Source organism: Physeter macrocephalus, chromosome 16 (assembly GCF_002837175.3).
Source record: "Physeter macrocephalus isolate SW-GA chromosome 16, ASM283717v5, whole genome shotgun sequence".
Lineage (NCBI taxonomy): Eukaryota > Metazoa > Chordata > Mammalia > Artiodactyla > Physeteridae > Physeter > Physeter macrocephalus.
Window position 1 is genome coordinate 8,660,334 of NC_041229.1, and position 21,778 is coordinate 8,682,111.

General features: G+C 37.0%; 1 protein-coding gene across 3 annotated transcripts in view; it reads right to left on the minus strand.

The window, feature by feature from the left end:
• Positions 1-10: 10 nt before the first annotated feature.
• CCDC15 (coiled-coil domain containing 15) overlaps positions 11-21,778 on the minus strand; it is a 64,801-nt gene continuing 43,033 nt past the window's right edge. For all 3 annotated transcript variants that reach the window (XM_055091464.1, XM_024131358.3, XM_024131357.3), the window contains 3 exons: positions 2,160-2,333; positions 1,690-1,838; positions 11-471 (listed from right to left, as the gene is read on the minus strand). In XM_055091464.1, the coding sequence (XP_054947439.1) occupies positions 350-471; positions 1,690-1,838; positions 2,160-2,333 (445 nt within the window). In that variant the 3' untranslated portion in view covers positions 11-349. The remainder of the gene's footprint in view (positions 472-1,689; positions 1,839-2,159; positions 2,334-21,778) is intronic.

Sequence of the window (21,778 nt, forward strand, 5' to 3'; positions counted from 1 at the left end):
GCATGTGGGATCTTCCCGGACTGGGGCACGAACCCGTGTCCCCTGCATCGGCAGGCGGACTCTCAACCACTGCGCCACCAGGGAAGCCCCTGACTGATCATTTTTAAAGCAACATGCTCCATGTGGTTTACAGCAAAGAGACAAGTTTGGAAGCCAACTTTCAATCTTGGTGCCAAGCACAGAGTGAAACAATGGTCATGATCTAATTATAGTGGCAGCTGTTATTATGTGGGACAGTCTTTCTTTTCAGATTACACATCTTATAAACTTTAACAGCTTTTCGTAAATAATCTCTCAGGGTTGACTTTAAGTGAAGGTTGAAATACTAACAGTTGATTTCAGATTCTTATTACAGATTTTTCAAAGTCCGTCTGTGTGCAGAAGCAAAATTATGAATGGCGACTCGAAGAGTTGAGTTCCCTTCAGGGATATCACAGGAATTGATGACTGAATGTAGTGCCCGGGTATACGCTGCAAATAAAGATTTGCACAGTGGTGAATGAAGTCAGATTCTAAACAATTCTCCCAACCTTTTTCTACGGGTACTGTTTCTCTGCCCAGTCTCATAGGAATGAACTTTAACCCATTCACTGAATAAACATTTATTGAGTACTTACCACATGCCAAGTACTCTGTGATTACAGAAAAGATAAGGGAGAGGATGGACACAAAAATTAAATTGCAGTGTAATATTTCCAAACCAGAGGCATATAAAAATGTCATCACAGAATGAAGTTTGGAATGAAAGAAAAACTAGGAGAGGATGGAAAAGATTTCCAGAAGTGGTAACATTTAAGATGGTCTTGAAGGATTAATAAAAGTAAAGGAAAGAAGGCATTCTAGGCAAAGAAATGAGTGTGCGGGGTGCAAAGGTATAAAAAAACGTGGCCTGTCCTGGCAGTAGCAAGTTCGATAAGGCTGGAGTGTTGCCTGGAGCCAGAGAGAAAATATGCCAAATATGACATGTATTTTGTACTGTAATGGTAAGTCCTACAGGTTTGATGATAGGGGAATGGCATGATCAGATTTGTGTTTTTAAAATATAACTCACAGGACTGATAAGAAACTCATATCACAGGGCAACAGGAATACAAATACTTGCAGTACTTTCAGTGTGTGTATGAAGCCTACATAATCTCTACAATATGTAAATCAATACATTTAGGAATGGACAGGAAACAGAAATACTAGTCACAGCAGGAATGACTCATCTTCTCTAGCTGGGATCCCTGATAAAGGTAGAGTTTATATTGGTCCTCATTGCCCTCAGTGATCCTTAGCAGAACTGAAAGTCTAATGTGGACATCTACACATGATAAATAATATATATATGTGAATATAAATAATAAGTCTATGTTAGATAAGGCCTAACTTAGATGGCCGTAAGAGGCAAGCTCTAATATTCTTCATTTACAGGAGGACCTGAAACCCTAGTCTCACTACTGTGGAGTGACCTAGAAATATCTCCCCAGCATAAATGGAGACAAGAAGATAACAGATCTCAAAGAGAAATATAACTCACTGTAATTGTTTTTATTGCCTCAGAATTGTTTTGTAAAGGGCGTAGAATAGTCTCTGGTATATAGTAAGCCCTTAGTCAATAAATGCTAAATTACTACAATCACTACTTTTACTGTTGTTGTTTTTTTAACTGCCACCAGGCCCCAACCATTCCTTTAAGAGACTTACCTTTGTGGTTTTTATAGAAAATACAATTGTTGGCACAGGTATCAGGATGAGCATCCCAAAAATCAGGACCACAGCAGCATAGCGGGGGTAAAGTAATATTATACAGCTGCATTTTCTCCTGGATCTGGGCTCTTAAAGCTTCTACATACCTATAAAAATACAGTATGACCAGGCAAAGTGAACCACTAGGAAGAGAATGAGTATGAGTCCTTATTTTACTACCAGATTTAGCTGTTAAACTATTTCATATCTCTGTGCCTCAACTCTTCCTCTTTGTCCTGGGAAGCAGCACTAGGAAAAATGTAGTGCTATTCCAGAGACGTATTAGGCGATCAAGAAATTTGATGACGTTCTGCACTCCCAAAAGTAGGAGAAGACAGAGCCAACTCTTTTTTAAGGAAAAGGAGAACACTGACTTCCTAACAAGCTTCCTCTAGAGCCAAAATTTCACACAGAACTTTTCAAAGTACCTTTGGTATTCCTTTTCTTTCTGCTGTTTTTCTCTGGCTCCTTTTGCTTCCTCAAGTTGTAGCTGGGCTAGTATCTCACTCATCTTCTCCCCTGAATATGGCTCTTCATGAAAGTTCATTCTTAATATCCTCTGCTCTTCAGCATAACGTTGCTGCTCTTTCTTTTTCTTAATTCTGAGAATAAAATCATAACGTGGTTAGGAATCTCATAAAATCATTATTTAGAATTAGCTTCTAGATCCAAATAACTCAAGAAATTCCCAGAAACAGGGGAGCCAGGAAATCAGTTTAACACCCCTAGAAAAGCCTCAAAAACTCCTGCTGGCTGATTTGAGTTTATCCCGTAGTTCATGTATACACATAGCCTCTTGAATGGAAATGACCAATGGTTACTACTAAAAGAGTTTTCCTTTAAGAATTCTAATACAAGAACTTTCTCAGGTTAAAACTACAAGTAGACAGGACTTCTGCTTTTGGCTAAAATGGAGTAATAGGGACTGGGCTTGCCCTCCCACCTTAAACAACCAAACAGATAAACAAATCAACCCAGAAATCAATCAGACCAAATACAAAAAAACAATGGTTTTCAAGACACTAGATATTAGGCAACAAAAGACAGTGATCCTTGACAGATGGAAAACAAATGAAGTGAGCCCTACAAGTGCCCAAGCTTACTGCCTTGAAAGTTTCAAGGCAGCAGCACAGGGAGTCGAGGTGGAGCCTGGTAGACTCCCTGAGTTGAGGAGATGAAGCTCAAAGTCCAGGGACACAAAAGCAACTAGAATTCCTAAGACAGAAAACCAGGGAGAGAGAGAACCCTAGAGATCTGCAGAGGGTCTCCTTCTAATACACAGCAGAGCACTGTGCATGTATGTGAGGAAATGATTTGGGGCCAGGGAAAGGAACCATCCGAAAGAATAACAGGGAACAGTGTCCTGTGCTCACACAGAGCACAGAATAGAGCCTGTTCCCACCAGTCAAGACTTGAAAAACTCACGATGCACAGGACATTGGGTAAAGTTCTCAGAAAGATTTTACCTCAGTAGTGGGAAATAATGATTAGTCCTAGACTGAGCACTGCTCCAGACACACCCAATATTGTAAAAGCAAAGCCACCAAGTAACTTAACTGCATCCCAAAACAAAGCTCAGGAAAATTTATAAGAATACAAAGATATCCAGTAACCAACAAGGTAAATTCACAATGTTGGACATCTAATCAAAGATAAGATGCAAAGAGGCAGGAAAATACAACTCATAATGAAGAGAATAATCAATCAATCAAAATCAACCTAGAATGGACAGTTATTAGAATTAGCACAGAAGGACATTAAAACAGATAGTACAACTATATCCTATATGTTCAAAAAGTTTAGATGTAAAAAAGGCTGAAATCAACTTCTTGAGATGAAAACTACAATTTCTGAGATGAAAAATACATTGGAGAATAAGCTTATATATTAAAGAAATGGAATTAATAATAGGTTACCTTCCAAAACAGAAAGCACTAGGCCCAGATGGGTTCACCAAACAATTAAGGATGAAATTATACCAAATCTCTTCAATCTCTTTCAGTGGGCAGAAACAGAAAGAATATTTCTTAACTCATTCTATGAGGTCAGCATTACTCTAATACCAAAACCTGACAAAGATATTACAAGAAAACTACAACTAATATCTCTCATGAACAAGAGGCAGAAATCCTCAAAAATATTAGCAAGTCAAATCCAATGATGTACATATATTACATTCCACAACCAAGTGGAATTTATGCCAAGAAAGCAAGCCTGGTTCAACACGAAAAAAAAATCAATTAATGTAATAGATCACGTCAATAAGCTAAATAAGAAAAATCACAAGATCCTATAAATAGATACAGAAAAAGCATTTGACAAAATCCAATACCGTATAATCCAGCAATCATACTCCTTGGTATTTACTCAAAGGAGTTGAAAACTTATACCCACACAAAACCTGCACATGGATGTTTAAAGTAGCTTTACTTATTTATTTATTTATTTATTTATTTATTTATTAGGGCTGTGTTGGGTCTTTGTTGCTGTGTGCGGGCTGTCTCTACTTGCAGTGAGCAGGGGCTACTCTTTGTTGCAGTGTGCAGGCTTCTCATTGTCGTGGCTTCTCCTGTTGCAGAGCACGGGCTCTAGGTGCGCAGGCTTCAGTAGTTGTGGCACGTGGGCTCAGTAGTTGTGGCTTGCGGCCTCCAGAGCTCAGGCTCAGTAGTTGTGGTGCACAGGCTTAGTGGCTCCCCGGCATGTGGGATATTCCCTGGCCAGGGCTCGAACCTGTGTCCCTTGCATTGGCAGGAAGATTCTTAACCACTGCGCCACCAGGGAAGCCCTAAAGTAGCTTTACTTATAATTGCCAAATCTTGGAAGAAACCAAGGTGTCCTTCAGTAAGTGAATGGCTATATAAACTGTTGTACATCCAGACAATGAAATATTATTCAGTACTAAAAAGAAATGATCTATCAAGCCATGAAGAGACATTGCACATAAATGCATATTACTAAGTGAAAGAAGCCAATCTCAAAAAGCTACATACTGTATGATTCCAACCATACGACATTCTGGAAAGAGTAAAACAATGGAGAAAGTGAAAGAGCAGTGGTTGCCAGAAGCTGGGGTTGGAGGGAGGGAAAGAAGGGTGAAAAGGAAGAGCATACCATAATGATGGATACATGTCATTACACATTTGCCCAAACCCATAAATGTACAACACCAAGAGTGATCCCTAATGTAAACTATAAACTTTGGGTGATAATGATGTGTCAGTGTAGGCTTATCACTTGTTAACAAATGTACCACACGGTGGGGGGGGGTGATGTTGATAATGGGGGAGGCTCTGAATGTCAGCGGACAGGGAGTACATATGGGAAATTGCTCTACCTTCCTCTCAAATTTGCTGTGAATCTAAACTGCTCTATAAAAATAAATTCTTTATTAAAAAAATACACTAGATGGGATTAACAGCAGATTAAATGCTTCAGAACGAAATCTGAAAGCATAATGATAGAAATTATCCAAAATAAATCACAGGGGAAAAATCCAAAAAATTAAAAGGAACACAAAAAAGCAGTTAATCCAAGTAAAAATGGGTAAAGGACTTGAGTAGACATTTCTCCAAAGATGATCTATAAATGACCAACAAACATGAAAAGATGCTCAATGTCACTAATCTTTAGGAAAATGCAAACCAAAATCTCAATGAGGTATCACCTCATACCACATTCACAGCAATGTGAATATGTTTATTTATTAACACGACTGAACTGTACACTTGAAAATGGTTACAATGGTAAATTTTACATTATGTGTTTTATACCACCAAAAAAAAAAAGGCATGTCACATAAATATATAAATGAACAAACGGAGGGGGAAAAATGAAACAAAGTTGTTTTTAGACATAAAAAAACTGAAAGAATTCATCCCTAGTACAGGCATAACCCAGAGATACTGCAGGTTTGGTTCCAGACCACTGTAATAAAGGGAATATTGCAATAAAGCAAGTCACATGAATTTTTTGGTTTCCCAGTGCATATAAAAGTTCTGTTTACACTACATCGTAGTCTTTTAAGTGTGCGATAACACAATGTACATGCCTTAATTAAAAACTAATGCTACTGGAAAAATGGCACCAGTAGACCTGCTCAACACAGGGTTGCCACATACCTTCAATTTGTAAAAAATGCAATATCTGCAAAGTGCAATAAAACATAGTGCAATATAATGAGGTATGCCTGTGTATCCACAACTAAAAGAAATGTTAAAAGTTGTATTTCAGACCTGAGCAAAGCAATACTTTAGGTAATATATATAAGATTTTTCTTATTAGTTAAATCTCTTTAAATAATAATAGGCTGCTTTAACAAAAATAACAATGTATTTTATATATAAAAGTAAAATGTATGACAATAGCATAAAGGTTGGGATGAGAGAAATGGAAAAACATTACTTTAAGATTCTTATATTAAGATTTTTATACTATATGTGAAGTAGTATAATATCATTTGAAGGTAGACTGTGAAAAGTTAGAGATGTATGATATAAATCCTAGAACAACCAATAAAATAACAAAAATGTCATAGCTAACATGCCATCAAAGGAGATGTAATAGATATAAAAATATAAAAGTAATTCAAAAGGAGGCATAAAAAGAGAAAAAGAGGACAAAGAACAGATGGGACAAATAGCAAGATACATACTTATATCAAACCCTGCCAAAAATCACATTAAAAGTAAATGATCTAAACACCCCAATTAAAAGGAAGAGATTGTCAGATTTGACAAAAAGTCACAACCCAACTACATGCTGCTGACAAGAAACACACTTTAAATATAAAGAAACAAATAGATTAAAAATACAAGAAATACAAAAGATATGCTAGCACTAGTTAAAAGAAGGTTGGAGTAGGTATATTAGTATCAGACAATGTAGATTTCAGAGCAAACAAAATATCAGAGATAAAGATCACTTCATATTTATGGAGTCAATTAATTGAGAAGACATAATCCCAAACAGTTATGTATCTAATAAAAGAGCTTCAAAATATATGAAACAAAGACTGATGGAACTTCAAGGAGATACAATAAATCCATAGTTACAGGCAGAGATTTTTAATACCCTCTCTCAATTATTGATAGAATAACTAGGCATAAAAATGGGAAAGTTATGGACTTGATCAACATCATCAACCAACTTGACCTAATGGACATTTATAGAACACTCCACAACATTTATAGAATAGCAGAATACACATTTATAGAACAAGAGAATACACATTCTTCTATTATAAGGTTATTGAGCTCAGAACACTTACCAAGATAAATCATATTCTGGGCCATAAAACAAGTGTCAGTAAATTCAAAAGATTTCAAGACATACATAGTAAAATAGAATTAAATTAGAAATCAATAACAGAAAGATCCTTGAAAGATCTCCAAATACTTGGAAATTAAATAACACACTGCTAAATAACCTATGACCAAAGAAGAAAAGAGGGGAAATTAGAAGGTATTTTGAACCAAATGAAAATGAATTTATTGAATGCGGCTAAAGAGTATTTAGTATGATATTTATAGCACTAAATGCCTATATGAGACAAGAAGGAAGGTATCAAGTAAATGTCCTAATCTTCTACCTTAAGAAACTTAAAAAAGAGGAGGAAATTAAACCTAAAGTAAGCAGAAGAAAAGAGATAATAAAGATTGAAGCAGAAATCAATGAATTAGAAAAAAGAATTAAAAAAATTAATGGGGGCTTCCCTGGTGGCGCAGTGGTTGAGAGTCCGCCTGCCGATGCAGGGGACACGGGTTCGTGCCCCGGTCTGGGAAGATCCCACATGCCGCGGAGCGGCTGGGCCCGTGAGCCATGGCTGCTGAGCCTGCACGTCCGGAGCCTGTGCTCCGCAACGGGAGAGGCCACAACAGTGAGAGGCCCGCATACAGCAAAAAAAAAAAAAAAAAAAAAAAAAAAAAAAAAAAAAAAAATTAATGAAACTAAACACTAGGACTTTGAGAAGATCAATAAAACTGATAAATCTTGAGCTTATCTAATCATGAAAAAAAAGAGAGAGAGAGAAGATACAATTTTTAAGATAAAAAATAAGAGAAATGAAACTACTACAGATCCTACAGATATTAAAAAGTCCAGAAACAGGGACAGTCACTGGCAAATTCTACCAAACAGTTAGGGAAGAAATAATGCCAATTCTAGATAAACTCTTCCTCCCAAATACTTCCCAGCTCATTCTTTGAGGCTAGCATTTCCCTGAAAACAAAACCTGTCAAGGATATTACAAGAAAACTAAAAGCCAATAGCTCCTAGAACATAGATGTAAATTCTAAACAAAATTTTTAGCAAATCTTACCAAACAATACATTATAAATTTATTTATTTTTGGCTGCATTGGGTCTTTGTTGCTGCACGCGGGCTTTCTCTAGTCACCGCAAGTGGGCTTTCTCTAGTTGCCGTAAGAGGAGGCTACTCTTTGTTGTGGTGCTCGGGCTTCTCATTGTGGTGGCTTCTCTTGTTGCGGAGCATGGGCTCTAAGTGCGTGGGCTTCAGTAGTTGTGGCACGTGGGCTCAGTAGTTGTGGCTCGCGGGCTCTAGAGCACAGGCTCAGTAGTTGCGGTGCACGGGCTTAGCTGTTCCGCGGCATGTGGGATCTTCCCAGACCAGGGATGGAACCCCTGTCCCCTGCCTTGGCAGGCGGATTCTTAACCACTGCACCATCAGGGAAGTCCCTCAAACAATACATTAAAAGGATAATACATTATTACCAAGTGGGGTGTAACCCCAGGAATGCAGGACTGAGTTAACATTCGAAAATCAAACAATGTTATTCACCATATTAGCAAACTAGAAAAGAAAACCTATGATCATCTCGCTAGAGAGGAAAAAAAAATTGACAAAATCCAACATCCATTCCAGATAAAGATTCTCAACCAACTAGGAAGAGAAGGGAACCTAAGAAAAAACCATAGCTAACATCATACTTGATGGTGAAAGACTAAATGCTTTCTCTCTAAAATCAGGATTGTCCACTCTCATCACTTCTATTCAACATTCTGTAGGTTCTAGCCAGTGAAATCAGGCAAGACAGAGAAATAAAAGACATCCAGATTTAAAGGAAGAAGTAAAACCGTTTTTGTTTAAAGATGACATGATTACCATGTAAAAAAATCCAATGAATTAATAAGTGAGTACAAAGATCCATATCCAAAAATCAACTGTATATTTCCATATACTAGCAAGGACAACAACAAAATCAGCAATTGAAAATTTTTAAAAATACCATTTACAATAGCTTCAAAAATATGAAATACTTCAGGATAGACCTGACAAAAAATGTGAAAGACCTATACACTGAAAACTATAACTGAGAAAAATTAAAGGAGAGCTAAATAAATGTTCCTGGGTTGGAAGACTCAATATCATTAAGATGTCAATTCTCCCCAAATTATCTATAGATTCAACACAATCCCACTCAAAATCCAAGAAGGTTCTTTGGTAGAAATTGACAAACATTTTAAAATTCATATGGAAATGCAAATGGCCTAAAATAGCCATGGCGACTCTGGGGAAAAATAAACTGGAGGGCTAACACTACCTGATTTCAAGCATTATTATAAAACTATACCAATCAGAACAGCATGGTATTAGCATAAAGATAGACAAATAGATCAGTAAAACAGAAGAGAAAGTCCAGAAATAAACCAACACATACAAGGACAGCTCATTTCTTTTTAACATCTTTACTGAGATATTATTTGCATACCATAAAGTTCACATGACCATAATATAATTTGAGAACATTTTCATCATCCCCAAAAGAAACCTTGTACTCATTAACAGTCACCTTCCGCCCACTCCCACCTAGCCCTAGGCAAACACTAATTTTTCTGTCTCTATAGATTTGCCTGTTCTTGACATTTCACATAAATGGGATCATACAATATGCAGCCTTTCATGACTGGCTTCTTTCACTTGGCATAAGTCCATGTTGTAGCATGTACTGGTACTTCATTCCTTTTTGTTGCTGATATTCTTCTGTATAGATATTATCTGTATCTATATATTTTATGTATCTATTCACCAGTTTATGGACATTTGGGATGCTTCCACTTCCTGGCTATTTTGAATAATGCTGCTATGAACATTTGTGTAAGTTTGTGTGTGGACATACATTTTTAGTTCTCTTGGGTATACACCCAAGAATGGAATTCCTGAGTCATATGGTAACTCTATGTTTAACCTTTTGAGAAATTGCTAAACTGTTTTCCAAAGTGATTGTACCATTTTACATTCCCCACCAACATTGTATGGGACTTCTAATTTTTAGACATCCTCATCAGCACTTGTTATAATTTGTCTTTTTTTATTAGAGCAATTCTTATGTGTGTGAAGTGGTATCTCACTGTGGTTTTGATTTGCACTTCCCAATAACTAATGATGTTGCATATATTTTCAAGTGCTTATTAGCCATTTATATATTTTCCTAGGAGAAATGTCTAGTTAAATCCTTTGTCTACCTTTTTTTTTTAATATTTTTATTTTAAAGTCTATTTTTTTTTTTTTTTTTTTTTTTTTTTGCGGTACATGGGCCTCTCACTGTGTGGTCTCTCCCGTTGCGGAGCACAGGCTCCGGACACGCAGGCTCAGCGTCCGTGGCTCACGGGCCCAGCCGCTCCGCGGCATGTGGGATCTTCCCGGACCAGGGCACTAACCCGTGTCCCCTGCATCGGCAGGCAGACTCTCAACAACTGCGCCACCAGGGAAGCCCTGTCTACCTTTTAATTGGGTTATCTTTTATTATTGAGTTGTAAGAGTTCTTTTATATATTTTGACTACAAGTCTCTCATCAGATATATGATTTGCAAATAATTTCTCCCATTCCGTAGTTGTTTTTTCACTTTCTTGATGGTTTTTAATTTTGATGAAGTCCAACATCAATCTTCTCTTTTATTGTTTGCTGGACAACTGATTTTTGACAAATGCACAAAAGCAATGCAGTGGAGAAAGAATAACTTTTCAGCAAATGGATATCCACATACAAAAAAATAAACTTCAAACTATATGTGAAAATTAACTCAAACTGGATTGCAGACCTAAATGTAAAACCTACAATGATAATCTTTCTAGATGAAAACAAAAAAGAAAATTTTTGTGACCTTGGGTTAGGCAATGATATCTTAAATATGATGCCAAAAGTACAACATATTTAGTCATTCAGGAAATGTAAACTAAAACCACAATGAGATGCCACTACATACCTATTCAAATGGCTAAAATGAAAAAGACTGACCATACCAAGTGTTGGTGATGATGTAAGGGAACTTGAACTCTTACAAGTTATATTACTCTTGCTGGTGGTAATATAAAGTGGTACAACTACTTTGGAAAGCCTTTTGACAGTTTCTTTAAAAAATGAAATATATACCTACCATTATGATCCAGTCCACTCTCAGGTATTCACCCAAGAGAAAAGGTAACATATTTCCAAAGACTTGCACACGAATGTTCACTGCAGCTTTATCTGTAATAGCCAAAAACTGGAAACAACTCAAATGTCCATCAAACTATGAATGGATAAACAAATTGCGGTATATCCATACAATGGAATACTATCCAGTAACAAAAAGGAATAAACTCTTGGTATCATAACAACAAGGACAAAATAATTACTCTGAATAAAAGGAGCTGGGCCCAAGAGTACATGTTGTATGACTCCAGAAAATGCAAACTAATCTACAGTGACACAAAGCAAACCAGTGGTTGCCTGGGGAAAAGGGGGGGGAGGGCAGGAAAGAGGTGCTACCTAGGGCATGAGGAAACTTTTGAGAATGATAGATATGTTCACTATCTTGACTATGATAGTCGTTGTGTGTGTGTGAGAGAGAAAACATCAAAGTTTATGCTTTTATATGTGTAGTTTATTGAATATCAATTATGTTTATTTAAAAAAAAACACCTACTTGCAGAGAGGAAATGAGTTGCTCAGTGAGAAAATTGTCAGAAAACCTAATTTAAGAGCTTTTGTTAAGAAATATAATTAATTCAAGACTAGAACTTAGGGGCTTCCCTGGTGGCGCAGTGGTTGAGAATCTGCCTGCCAATGCAGGGGACACGGGTTCGAGCCCTGGTCTGGGAAGATCCCACATGCCGCAGAGCAACTGGGCCCGTGAGCCACAATTACTGAGCCTGTGCGTCTGGAGCCTGTGCTCCGCAACAAGAGAGGCCGCGACAGTGAAAGGCCCGTGCACCGCGATGAAGAGTGGCCCCCGCCTGCCACAACTAGAGAAAGGAGCAACTAGGCCCGTGAGCCACAATCACTGAGCCTGTGCGTCTGGAGCCTGTGCTCCGCAACAAGAGAGGCCGCGATAGTGAGAGGCCCGCGCACCGCGATGAAGAGTGGCCCCCACTTGCCACAACTAGAGAAAGCCCTCGCACAGAAATGACCCAACACAGCCATAAATACATAAATAAATAAATTTAAAAAGAAAGACTAGAACTTATAAATATATTCTGATAATGTCAGTTGCTAAAAATTACTTCGAAACAAATGAGCTATTGTTTTCTGAACAGTAGTGTGAGGTCAATTCATACTCACACCTCTTCAATAAAGTATGAACTGCTGAAAATTCTGGGCTTCTATCCATTTGTAGCAGGATATTTGCTCCAGGGGAATTATGGGCTTCCTTTTACTTAGATTAACACAGGTATATACTAAAACCCAGGAAGCTGTCCTATAAAGGCTGAAAGATCAGGCACTGGAAAAGCACAAGAAACATGTATGTGCAACTAAGTCTATCCAGATTGTGACAGCTAATCTCTGGCCACCTCTAGCACAGTGACAAGGCCACTTTGAACAAGGATTTTCTTATAACTGTCCTGCCACACTTGCTGTTCTTTCCTGAGCTACCACTGTAAGTCTAAGTTGAGTATTCCTCAAAGAGTATAGAACATAAATATAGCTTTTATGGTATGATTCAAACTCAAATGCAATATAAAGTTGTAATAGGGTAGAGGTAAGAAATCTCACTATTGCCACTTGGGCAGAGAGATAATGTTTTTATAACTAGCAAGGATCAAGATTTAAAGGCATATAAGGTTGTGTACTAGGAATGTGAGAAAGGTAATGTGGAGAAGAGCCACAAGACACATCCCTCTTCACAATTGACTTTTTTTTTTTGGCTGTGCCGCAAAGTATGAGAGATCTTAGTTCCCTGAACAGGGATCGAACCCATGCCCCCTGCAGTGGAAGCTTGGAGTCCTAACCACTGGACCACCAGGGAATTCCCCAAAATTGACTTTAAAATACACGTCGCTGTGCTCTCTTAAAATATAATGCATGAAATAAGAGAATAAAAGGAAGAGATTAAAAGAGTACAAAAGTTTAAAGATAAGCCTAAGATCATAGGTGCCCTTGGCTAAAGATCTTCTTATATAAAGATCTTATTCCAAAGAGAGCCAGTAAAAAAAGTAAATGTTTTTAGGACATTCATATTTGATAAGTTCAATAACTCATTAGCTTGTGAAAAAGGCGAATGTGAAAAGATTTTTCTGTAGATAAGAAATTAAAGTGAGGTTTTCAATAGTGAAACAAATGGAGCCAAGTGAATGACAACAGAACAGCTTAGTTACTGGTATAATTCTCTATACCATTTATTCTCTATACCAGTAAACTAAGAGCTAAGGAAACACATCAGCATTGTTTCTCAAATGTTGGTAACAGGACAATTACTAGAAATGATGGAATCAGCCCTTTCCCCCTTCTCCCCCATAGCTACTCTTCTCCTCACAGTCAAACATCTTAAGAGCTGTCTAGCTTTCTCTCTCTATTTCCTGATCTCCTCTCCCACTCCAATATGGCTTATTAAGACCCATCAATCACTCCACCAAAACAAGTCTCTCTAAGGTCAGTGGTGGCCTACAGGTTAATCCATCTAGCATTTACATTCTCAACAGGGGCAACATTGTACCCAAGGCAGCAAAAATTGATTCAAGGGAGCAAAATATCTTAGATATTAAAATAGTTTGGGGGTCTGCAAAAAGTCATAGTACATAAGCAGAAATACACTACATCTAGGCATTCTCCATATCTTACACTATTCCGTCTTCCCAGGTGACTTTACGCATACCATCTGCTTCAGTTACCACCCACTATCACCTGTAACTCATTAAGCTACAGTTCCAGCATAGACCATTCCTCTGAGATTCAAACCTACTTAACTACCTGCCAATTTGACATTCCACTTGAGTGTCTCAAAGGTATTTATCTGGGAAAAGAATCCGCAGCTTTGGTCAGATTCTCAGGTTAAGAACTACTGCCATACAGTAGTTTCAGAAAGGATCATAAAAATAAAAAATGGCAAAAACCAACTTAAAAAGTTGATATAAACAATTATTCTATAAACAAGTTTATTCTTCTCGGATGTCTTTAAAGCTTCTTGCATAAATATACCTTTTAGCTGACACACAATAGAAACTAAACTAGGTTGGAAATCAACATGTCAACATATCGGTTTTTCCCAGGGCACTGACGTGAATACAATTATACTGGTTCTCTGGTTATGCTAAAAGGTATTCCAAAACCAGTGTCAGACTTTCAGTAAAAGAGAGTAAGAATACAAAACACTGCAAATTGATTTGTAAACTTGCTATACTCGGTGTTTGCAGAACTAAACAACAAGTAGATGTCAATATTTACATTTTGAAGAGAATCCTGAAAAGAAAGTGATATCACAGGCAAACTGCATTAAAAATATATTCTTATAATTACAACAACAACTCAAAAACTCTTGTTAGCTATCTTCCATATAAAGCCACACCACTAATCCTTTACAAAGTTAAACCAAGATAGAGACCTAGAACTAAAATAGAGGGCTATCTTTTTGGCTCTATGGATTCATACTTCTTGAACAATCACAGAAATTTGCCAACACTAACACTATCAAATAAAAGGAATTCTGCATCCAAGAATAAGAAATAGATTTATTTCAGGAGTTAAAAGAGGTGCTCTGTTAGGTGGTGGTGATGGGATGAATTGGGAGATTGGGATTGACATATATACACTAATAAGTATAAAATAGATAACTAATAAGAACCTGCTGTATAAAAAAATACAATAAAACAATATTCAAAAAAAAGAGGTGCTCTGTTAGAAAAATAACTTCTCAAGAGATGAAAGAACTCTTTCTCTTTGGTACAACATGATTAAGGTCTAATCTAGCACAGTCTAAATCTGTGCCTGTTGATCCTGTTTTTCTGTTCAACTTTTTTCCCCGTCTCTCTGTTTCTTGATTCTGATAGTATTCTTCCGTAGTGATTTCTGAAATCATTACTAAAAATAACTTAATATTTCCTACTGGACACTCTACTTGGCTTTCCTTTAAGAACTTCAAATCCAATATGTCCCAAACTAAACTTATCCTCTCCACCTCCACCTCCTTCCTGGAAAATGTTTCATAGTACCCCATTTACCTGGTGGCCTAAGCCATAAACCTGGGACTTATCCTTGAATTCTCCTCTGACAATATTTTATTAATTCTATCTCTTTTGCTCTTAAAACTGCCTCCTCCTCACTGCCTTCCTGGCCCTGGCGTATAACTTATTGAAGTTACAGACTTCAAAGTGCTTAGGTGATGGAGTCAAATAAATCTGGGATTGAATCCCAGTTCTGCCATTGCTAAGTGTGATCTTAATCTTAGGCAAATTACTTAACCTCTCTGGGGCTCATTTTCTCATCTGTAAAATAAAAAGAATAATAAAATTTACCTCATACGGTTATTGAAGTAGGCAAATGAGCTAATGCCTCTAAAACGCCCAACATATTGTAAACACTTTGTAAAAGTGTTTTACACATATTGTAAAACACAGTATGTGTAAAACTGTGTTTACACATATTGTAAAAGTTTATACATATTGTAAAAACTTTCCCAAAGTCACTGTCATATTGTAAACACTCAATGAATGGTGGCCACCACTACCCTGCAGGACTGCATATCAATTAAATGATACAATATATATAATCTATGTAAAGCATTTAACATGCAGTAAGGGCTTAATATTTAATAACGTTTAAAAAATTAACTTCACTTCTCATCTTCTCTATAAGTGTATTACTTCAATAATACTCTAACATCTAGTCTTAGCCATTTTATCTGTTCCTCACAATGCTTCTAAATGGCTCCTGTTTTCAGGATAAAAGCCAAATTCCTCCTCATGACATACAAAGTTATTTATGATCTTTCCTCATTTTGAAGGCTTACTTCTTGCCATTCCTTTAGTTCCAATCACATCCAACTCAGAAGTGTCCTATTCTTTCATGAGTTACTGCTTTTACAGTGCTATTCTTTTTGCCTAGAATTTCCATCTACTCTTTTCCCCAATCCAATTCCAATTTTGTCTCATACTACTTCTTCTAACCCTTCACGACTCAGCCCAGGAAGCCTTCCCTGTCCTGGAGAAAAGGGACCGGACCAAGCACCAGCAGCAGCCTTGGCGCGTGTCCTGGCCCTGGGCAATTTATAACCCAGCCAGGCTTCCTGGGGGACTGACATCTCTCTTTTTTTTGTGATTGAACAGCTCTGCCCCACAGGGGGCCTTTTTAACACTTGAGTTCGAAACACAGTCTCCGTGCTCTCAGACATTCTTGTAATTTTTTCCTTCTAATGACATAAGAAGAAAGATTTTATTTTACTGATATTTTACTTGATTTTTTACATTTATGTTGATGAAAGAAATTAGTCTGTAACATTGCTTTCTTGTAATACCCATGACAGGTTGGGATCAAGGTTATACTGTCTTCTATAATTATCTGGGAAGTATTCCCTGTTTTCCACTCTCTGGAATATTTTATATAAAACTTGGTATTATTTTTTCCCTTAAATATTTGGCAACTAACATTTATTGAGCATATACTACATGCCAGATTCTATACTAAGCTCATTTACTATGTTACCTCATTTAATCCTCACAGCAACTTTCTAAGGTATATATCATTATTATCCCTGTTTTATAGAGAAGAAACTGGGGCTTATAGAAGGTAACTTACCCAAAGTCACAGAGCTGGTAGGCAGCAGAACTGGGACTTCAACACATGTATCCCCATGCTCTTAATCACTTGCTATGCTGTCTTGTAATACTTAATATATGGTATTATGATTACCTATTCATTTATCTGCCTCCCCATTAATCAGTGAAATCTATCTAGTAAGATCCTTGAAGGGTGGGATCATGTCTTCCATTTTTTGCATCTCTTAAATCTAGCATCATGTCTACCAATTAATAGATGCTCAATAAGTAGCTGCTAAGTGAATGAATGAAAACATATCATTTGATTCTTATAACAACAGGGTGAGGTAAAGTGGTTATTATCAATCCTGGTTCAGAAAGCAGGTATATGTTTACTTTAGAATGTTGCTAAAATGGCTTTTGTCTTTAAGTTAAAATATATAACCCCCATGCAAAGAAGGCATACATGATTTCGTTTCTTCAACAAGGAAAAAGCAAAAAACAAATTTTAATTACTTGCAAACTGTCAATGACAACAGATTTAATGTTCTGATACCATCTGTAAGACAGAGACCTTCATATTTTTTCTGGGGTCAAGAGTATAAATCCAACAAGAAAAAGATTATCTGGTGAGAAAATGGCAATAAAACAAAAGCCTTAAGCAGAAAAGCTTTCAAAGAAGGTCAGCAGTGTAGCTAAAGAAGAATTCCCCACCGACTATGCCATGTGGTAGGGATGTCATAAGAAGATTTAAGGTAGACATAAAATACCCACAGCAGGGATGTCTTGGCTTCAGTTAAATGAACTGAAATTTCCATTCTGTCTTTTGCCTGATGAGTCTGTAAAAACGCTTATATATGGGTATCACAGAACTGAGATTTTTTTTTATGTAGATCAGATCATAATTATGGCAAAATAACTAGGTTATAGTAAGACAAATCTGGCCTAGAAATAAGAATGAACATCCGAGAGCCAAGGTCCTTATGTTCTGAAATTGTTATTTGGGAGATTATATCAATATAACTACAATCCTAAAGAATATTAAGAATAGAAAAGATCCTTGAAATATTTAAATAGAATTCTGCCTAAAGGATACCCTAGACAACCTTATGAGGATTCTTCCAAGCCTCTCTCTTCTAACCCCAATCCAAAATATACATACACACACACTTTTTTACTGCAGCAGTTTTTGTCAAGTTGCTTTTAGGACAAGAGTATTATAACATATCTCAAAGGGGAAAAAAAAATGTGAGAATAAAAACATACCAAAGGAACTATTAAACACCTCACAGGAAAACTATTCTCAGAACTATTTCAGAAGACTTTGTACTCTCTATAGCAAAATAAACAAGATATTCAGCAAGGGGTCCCTTACAATATAGATATTGCTTAGGCTCCCAAAGTCAAATATGCTAATGATAAAAAATTGAAATGCAGAAAGAATAGAAACAAATGATTTACTTCCACCAGTGAAAGACAATTCTTTTTTTTAAAATTTTATGTATTTATTTATTTTTGGCTGCATTGGGTCTTCATTGATGCGTGCAGGCTTTTCTCTAGTTGTGGCAAGTGGGGGCTACTCTTTGTTGTGGTGCACGGGCTTCTCTTGTTGCGGAGCTCGGGCTCTAGGCGCGTGGGCTTCAGTAGTCATGGGACGCGGGCTCAGTAGTTGTGGCTTGCGGGCTCTAGAACACAGGCTCAGTAGTTGTGGCGCACAGGTTTAGTTGCTCCATGGCATGTGGGATCTTCCTGGACCAGGGCTCGGACCCATGTGCCCTGCATTGGCAGGTGGATTCTCAACAACTGTGCCACCAGGGAAGCCCAAAAGACAATTCTTAAACATCTTGGAGTGTTTACTTTAGTCATTTTGTTCATCATCACTGTTTTTGCAAAAAGCTTTGTTTCCATTGAGTCCATGGCTTGGGAGCAGTTCAGGGTGGTTAAGAAGCTGCCCTGGGGAAGGAGGCACAGGTTCAGGCAGAAGCCCCAAGGACAGGGGCCTGCAGCAATGCCCCTCCCTCATAGGCCACTGGGTCTTCTTATTTTACTTGGAATTTTTACGTTTATGTTCATGAGAGAAATTAGTCTATAAGTGTTGATTTCTTGTAACGTCCTTGTCAGGCTGGTACTAAGATTATGCTGGCCTCTACAATTATTTGGGAGGTATTCTCTGTTTTCCATTCTCTAGAATAGTTTATGTAAACCCTGGTGTTATTTTTTTCCCTTAAATATTTGGGATCCCCTAATGAAGACATCTGAGCCTGGACCTGAACTTGAATTTTTCTTTTAGGTAAGATTTTTTTTTCAGTAAGTGATTTAATTCCTTTACGTGATATGGGTTTACTCAGATTTCTATTCCTTCTTGCATCCATTTTCAGTTTTTTATTTTTACAGGAGTTTGTCTATTTCATCAAAGTGATCAAATTTTTTAGTGTAAAGTTGTTCACAATGTCCTCTTATTAACATTTAATGTTTCTAGGGTCTGTAGTAATGGCTCCTTTTTCATTCCTAATACTGGTAAATGATGTCTTCTCTCATTTCATTTCACTGATTAGTAAAAGAGCCATGTCCCCAGCAAAACTAAATTTTCAAAGAACCAATTTTTGGCTTTGCTGATTTTCTCCATTGTACATTTGTTTTCTATTTCATTGATTTCTATTCTTTCTTCCAGTTTGATTTGCTATTTTTTCCTAGCTTCTTAGGATAGCAAATTATAACGTTGATTTTTCAGCCTTTTCACTTTTTCTGATAATTGCAGTTGAGGCTGCAATGTTCCCTCCAAGCATTGCTTTAGCAGCATCTGAGAAGTTTTGATATGTTTTATTTTCATTCTTATTCCCTTCAAAGTACTTCCTAATTTCCACTATAATTTTATCTTTGAAAATGTACTTCTTACTAATTTGTAGCCTAATATTGCTATAGAGAACATACTCTAGAAGATAACCCAGGATGTGATCAATTTTGGTAAATGCCATGGACACTTGAAAATATATTGTCTCTGTTCAGTGTTTTTATGAATGTTTTCATTTTTCTTAAGGAAATATCTAGCAGTAAAGCGGCTGGGTCATAGCGTAGGTGTATGTTTAACTATATAAAAATACTAAACAGTTTTCTAAAGTAGCTGTGCTCTTCTCCTCTTTCACTTTAAATACATGAGTTACAGTTAATCTACACCCTTGCCACTATTTGGTACTGTTAAGTTGGGTTCTGTTTGTTTGTTTGTTTAAGCTATTCTAGTGAGTATGAAGTGGTATATCATTGTGCATGGAGTGCTTTTTAAAAATATTTATTTATTTATTTTTGGCTGTGTTGGGTCTTCGTTTCTGTGTGAGGGCTTTCTCTAGTTGTGGCAAGCGGAGGCCACTCTTCATCGCGGTGCGCAGGCCTTTCGCTGTCGCGGCCTCTCCTGTTGCGGGGCACAGGCTCCAGATGTGCAGGCTCAGTAGTTGTGGCTCACGGGCCTAGTTGCTCCGCGGCATGTGGGATCTTCCCAGACCAGGGCTCGAACCCATGTCCCCTGCATTGGCAGGCAGATTCTCAACCACTGTGCCACCAGGGAAGCCCTGGAGTGCATATTTTAAGATCATATTTTTTCCATTTAAGACTTTCTATTTTATTCTATTTTAAAGATTTCAGTTCTCTGGTGAAATTCTCCATATTTTCATCAATTTTCTCCATCTATTCCTCTATTTACTTAAAGATATTAATCAAGTGTTTTAAAGTCCTTGTATGATAACACCAGTATCTGTGGCATCTGTGAGCCTGCTTCTGTTAGCTTTTGGTTATCTGGTCCTATCTCTTGACATGCCTAGAAAATTTTGACTGAATAATATTGTTTTAAATTTTTTTACAGGCTCCAAATTATGTTATCTATGACCAGAAAGAGTTTACCCTTTTCTCTGCTAGGCAGAGAGTGCAGTGTTCATCACTTTTATCTAATCAAAACACTTGAGCAGAAGCAAGAAGAACTACAATCCTGCAGCCTGTGGAACAAAAACCACATTCACAGAAAGACAGACAAAATGAAAAGGCAGAGGGCTATGTAACAGATGAAGGAACAAGATAAAACCCGAGAAAAACAATTAAATGAAGTGGAGATAGGCAACTTTCCAGAAAAAGAACTCAGAATAATGATAGTGAAGATGATCCAGGACCTCGGAAAAAGAATGGAGGCAAACAAAGATCGAGAAGATGCAAGAAATGTTTAACAAAGACCTAGAAGAATTAAACAACAAACACCTAAAAGAATTAAAGTGCACACAAAACATTCTCCAGGATAGACCACATCTTGGGTCATAAATCAAGCCTCAGTAAAATTAAGAAAATTGAAATTATATCGAGCATCTTTTCTGAACCATGAAGCTATGAGATTAGAAATCAATTACAGGGAAAAAAACGTAAAAAACACAAACACATAGAGGCTAAACAACACATTACTAAATAACCAAGAGATCACTGAAGAAATCAAAGAGGAAATAAAAAAAAACCTAGAGACAAATGACAATGAAAACACGACGATCATCTAACCTTACACCTAAAGGAACTAGAGAAAGAAGAACAAACAAAACCCAAAGTTAGTAGAAGGAAAGAAATCATCAAGATCAGAGCAGAAATAAATGAAATAGAAACAAAGAAAACAATAGCAAAGATCAATAAAACTAAAAGTTGGTTCTTTGAGAAGATAACCAAAATTGATAAACCTTTAGCCAGACTCCTCAAGATAAAGAGGGAAAGGACTCAAATCAATAAAATTAGACATGAAAAAGGAGAAGTTACAATGGACACTGCAGAAATACAAAGCATCATAAGAGACTACTACAAGCAACTCTATGTCAATAAAATGGAAAATCTGGAAGAAATGCACAAATTCTTAGAAAGGTATAAATTTCCAAGACTGAACCAGGAAGAAATAGAAAATATGAACAGACCAATCACAAGTAATGAAATGGAAACTGTGATTAAAAATCTTCCAACAAACAGAAGTCCAGGACCAGATGGCTTCACAGGTGAATTCTATCAAACATTTAGAGAAGAGCTAACACCCATCCTTCTCAAACTCTTCCAAAAAATTGCAGAGGAAGGA